The 2907-nt window shown below is 36.8% G+C and overlaps 1 gene segment (V, D, J or C); it reads right to left on the bottom strand.

Moving 5' to 3' along the window:
* Positions 1 to 729: 729 nt before the first annotated feature.
* LOC119886986 lies at positions 730 to 1237 on the bottom strand. The segment is given in 2 exon segments: positions 730 to 1106; positions 1195 to 1237. Coding segments are annotated over 2 exon segments (345 nt in total).
* Positions 1238 to 2907: the final 1670 nt, after the last annotated feature.

Genomic DNA, 2907 nt, shown 5'->3' with positions numbered 1-2907 from the left:
TTTAGTCCCATACACACCAGCACGCACCTTGAGATCCTCAGGCAGAGGTCTGTTGTCTGTTCCAGAGTCTCGACTGAAAACTAAAGGGGACAGAGCGTTTGCTGTCAGGTCCCCGTGGCTCTGGAACAGCCTGCCCAAGGAAACCAGGTCAGCTGAGTCAGTGAACTCTTTTAAGTCCCTTCTTAAAACATACTTTTATAGGAGAGCCTTTCCCAATCTTATTTGACTTTATTTTATCCCTTTTATTTTATTGTATTTTACTAATTTTATATTTATCTGTATTTTAGTCTTTTCAATGTTTTCTTGCTTTTATCTTGTATTGTTTTTGTATTATTGTCTTTACACTTGTTAAAGCACTTTGTAACTTGTTTTTGAAAAGTGCTCTACAAATAAGGATTATTATTATTATTATTATTATTATTATTATATAAGGGACCAGACAATTAATTGCGCATTGGTTTGTGTGGGAAAATTGTTTTCTTAAAAATATGGTGTTCAATCTGCAAATCTTGTGGAAGAGTTTATCTCTAAATTAAACGAAAGAATGTACATTTTTTCAGCACATGCGTGATATCAATCGATGTCATTATAAAGATACATGGAAACCGTTATAATAATAAGTATTGTTTGAAACATTGCTTCAAAGGGCAAACAACACTGTAGTTTTTTCTTACGTTGCAACTTTACTATCAGCATTGTGAAAAAAACAAAACAAGTAATACTGAGACGGCAAGTAAATGTCGATTGTGGTGGTGGTAAAAAGAGGAAGTACTTTTTGTATGACTCTCACATTATTGTCTCTCACTGTGGATCTCTGGCACAGTAATACACAGCAGTGTCTTCAGGCTGCACATTCTGTCCGTTTAGAGTCACTCTGTTGCTGGAAGAGTCTAAGGAGATACTGAACTTGTTCTTTAGGGAATCTTTGTAGGATGTGCTGGATCCAGCTCCGCTTCCAATCCACTCCAGTCCTTTCCCTGCAGGCTGTCTGATCCAAGCTGTCCAGTAGCTGCTAAGAGAATAAGAGACCTGACAGGTGATGGTCAGACGTTGACCTGGCTGCACAGTCACAGAGGCTGGCTGTGTCAACTGTTCACACTTCACACCTGTTAAAAAAGAAAATGTTTTGTAACAAATGATCAAGTTATACTGCAAAAAAGAACTGCTGACTTTGTCAAATCCAGACAGACTCACATCCAGCTGCCAACAGCAGCAGCAGAGCTAAAGAAAACATGGTTTATGTTGAAAGTGACGTGCTGTGAACTCCACTGACAGCCTGATGGGAAGTTTTTATAGCTGAGTAACAAGGAAGGTCACTGAGTTTGCATAGAATCAAACACATGAAGCATCAATGTTGGTCTAACTGGAGCCAATAGAAGAGTCTGTTGACTGTTATTATATCTGCAGAGTGAAAACATGCCTGGAAATCACCTCTGCTTTGCATATGATGTTTAAAGTTCATCTCACACTCTATTTTGACAATGTCCTTGCATTTACAGATATGAAACAACTGTTAATTTTGCTTTTACTGTAAACTATTAACTCCTAAATATGTTGTATTGAAACAACTAATGTAAATTTTTGTGCAATTGTAATAATGATACGATTATTATTGCTATTCTTCATTTAAATATTAAAATGAGTCAGCGATAATGGAAAACAAAATCAGCATTGCAATAACAATAAGAGAAATACAGTGACAGCATCACCGATCATGTAACTACAACAGAAATGTAAGTTTTCTGCAGGTTTGCATAAAATACATTTAATGGTTTCAGTGTTTACAGACTCTAGTGGAGCAGCTCCTTCAGGCTTCCTGCTGTTCATCTCAAGATCTTCTTCATGTCTGCTGAGATGAACTGATACTGACAGATGGAGCTGCAGTCACTGATGGTAAACACCTTATAGTCAAACACTAAAGACACTAAAGTCAAGTTAACACATGAGTTTAGTTTAGGGTAGAAAAGTATCAACTATCACAGTATCCAGTGTACATGAGCAGCAGGAGTGTTAAGCTTTAGTTCAGTCCAGGGTTCAAGTGTCAGTCAGTTAAGATCAATGAGAACAGCAGATCTAAGTGTCTCCTTTTAGATACAGAGGAGAGAGAAACATGAAAAAAAACAAAACACATTTATAGAATAAAGTATGTAATATGAATACTAAGGTGGAAAGTCATGATTGGGCAACAACAGCCTGAAAGATGACTACAGCTGCTCAACCAATGCACTGTGGGACTTTCTGCCAGACTGAAGTTGATAAATGTGATTGTATTTAAGAACTTGTATTGTAAAAGAACTTTAGCGTTCAACATCATGTAGTTAGTATAATGTGTGTTATAGTAATGCTTAAATTTATATTTGAAAAGTTGATGTGTGACGGTCATCAACGCTCTCGTGTCCTGCAATAAAAAAAGCAAACCAGTTTAAAGATCAATATGATGAGTGCTAGTTGATTGATTTTAATGTCCTTTATAAGTATATTAATAAAAACACATTAACAAAAAACAGCAGTCCAAGAAATGTTATACAGACTGAATGTAATTTTCCCAGAGGTGGTGGTAAATAGAGGAAGTAGTTTTTGTATGACTCTCCTGTTATTGTCTCTCACTATGTCTCTTCTGGCACAGTAATACACTGCTGTGTCCTCGGTCTTCAGATTGTTCATCTGTAGATAGACTTTACTGCTGGAGTCATCTCTGGAGATGGTGAATCTACCCTGGACTGACTGGGAGTAAGAGATTGGAGAACTAAATGTGTGTACAAGAGCAATCCACTCCAGTCCTTTTCTTTGAAAATGATAATCTTTGAATATTTGAGTTTGTTGCAGCTGGTGGAGGGCCTGGATTGTTATTTCTTTTTTTACTTTTAAAGGTTTCAGAATATAAATTGTGGCAGTTTGAAGCCACAG

This window comes from Micropterus salmoides, unplaced genomic scaffold (genome assembly GCF_014851395.1).
Source record: "Micropterus salmoides isolate LMB-PRFRI ecotype aquatic unplaced genomic scaffold, ASM1485139v1 Ms_hic_scaffold_10, whole genome shotgun sequence".
Classification (NCBI taxonomy): Eukaryota; Metazoa; Chordata; class Actinopteri; order Centrarchiformes; family Centrarchidae; genus Micropterus; species Micropterus salmoides.
This window is presented reverse-complemented; position numbering and strand designations above follow the sequence as displayed.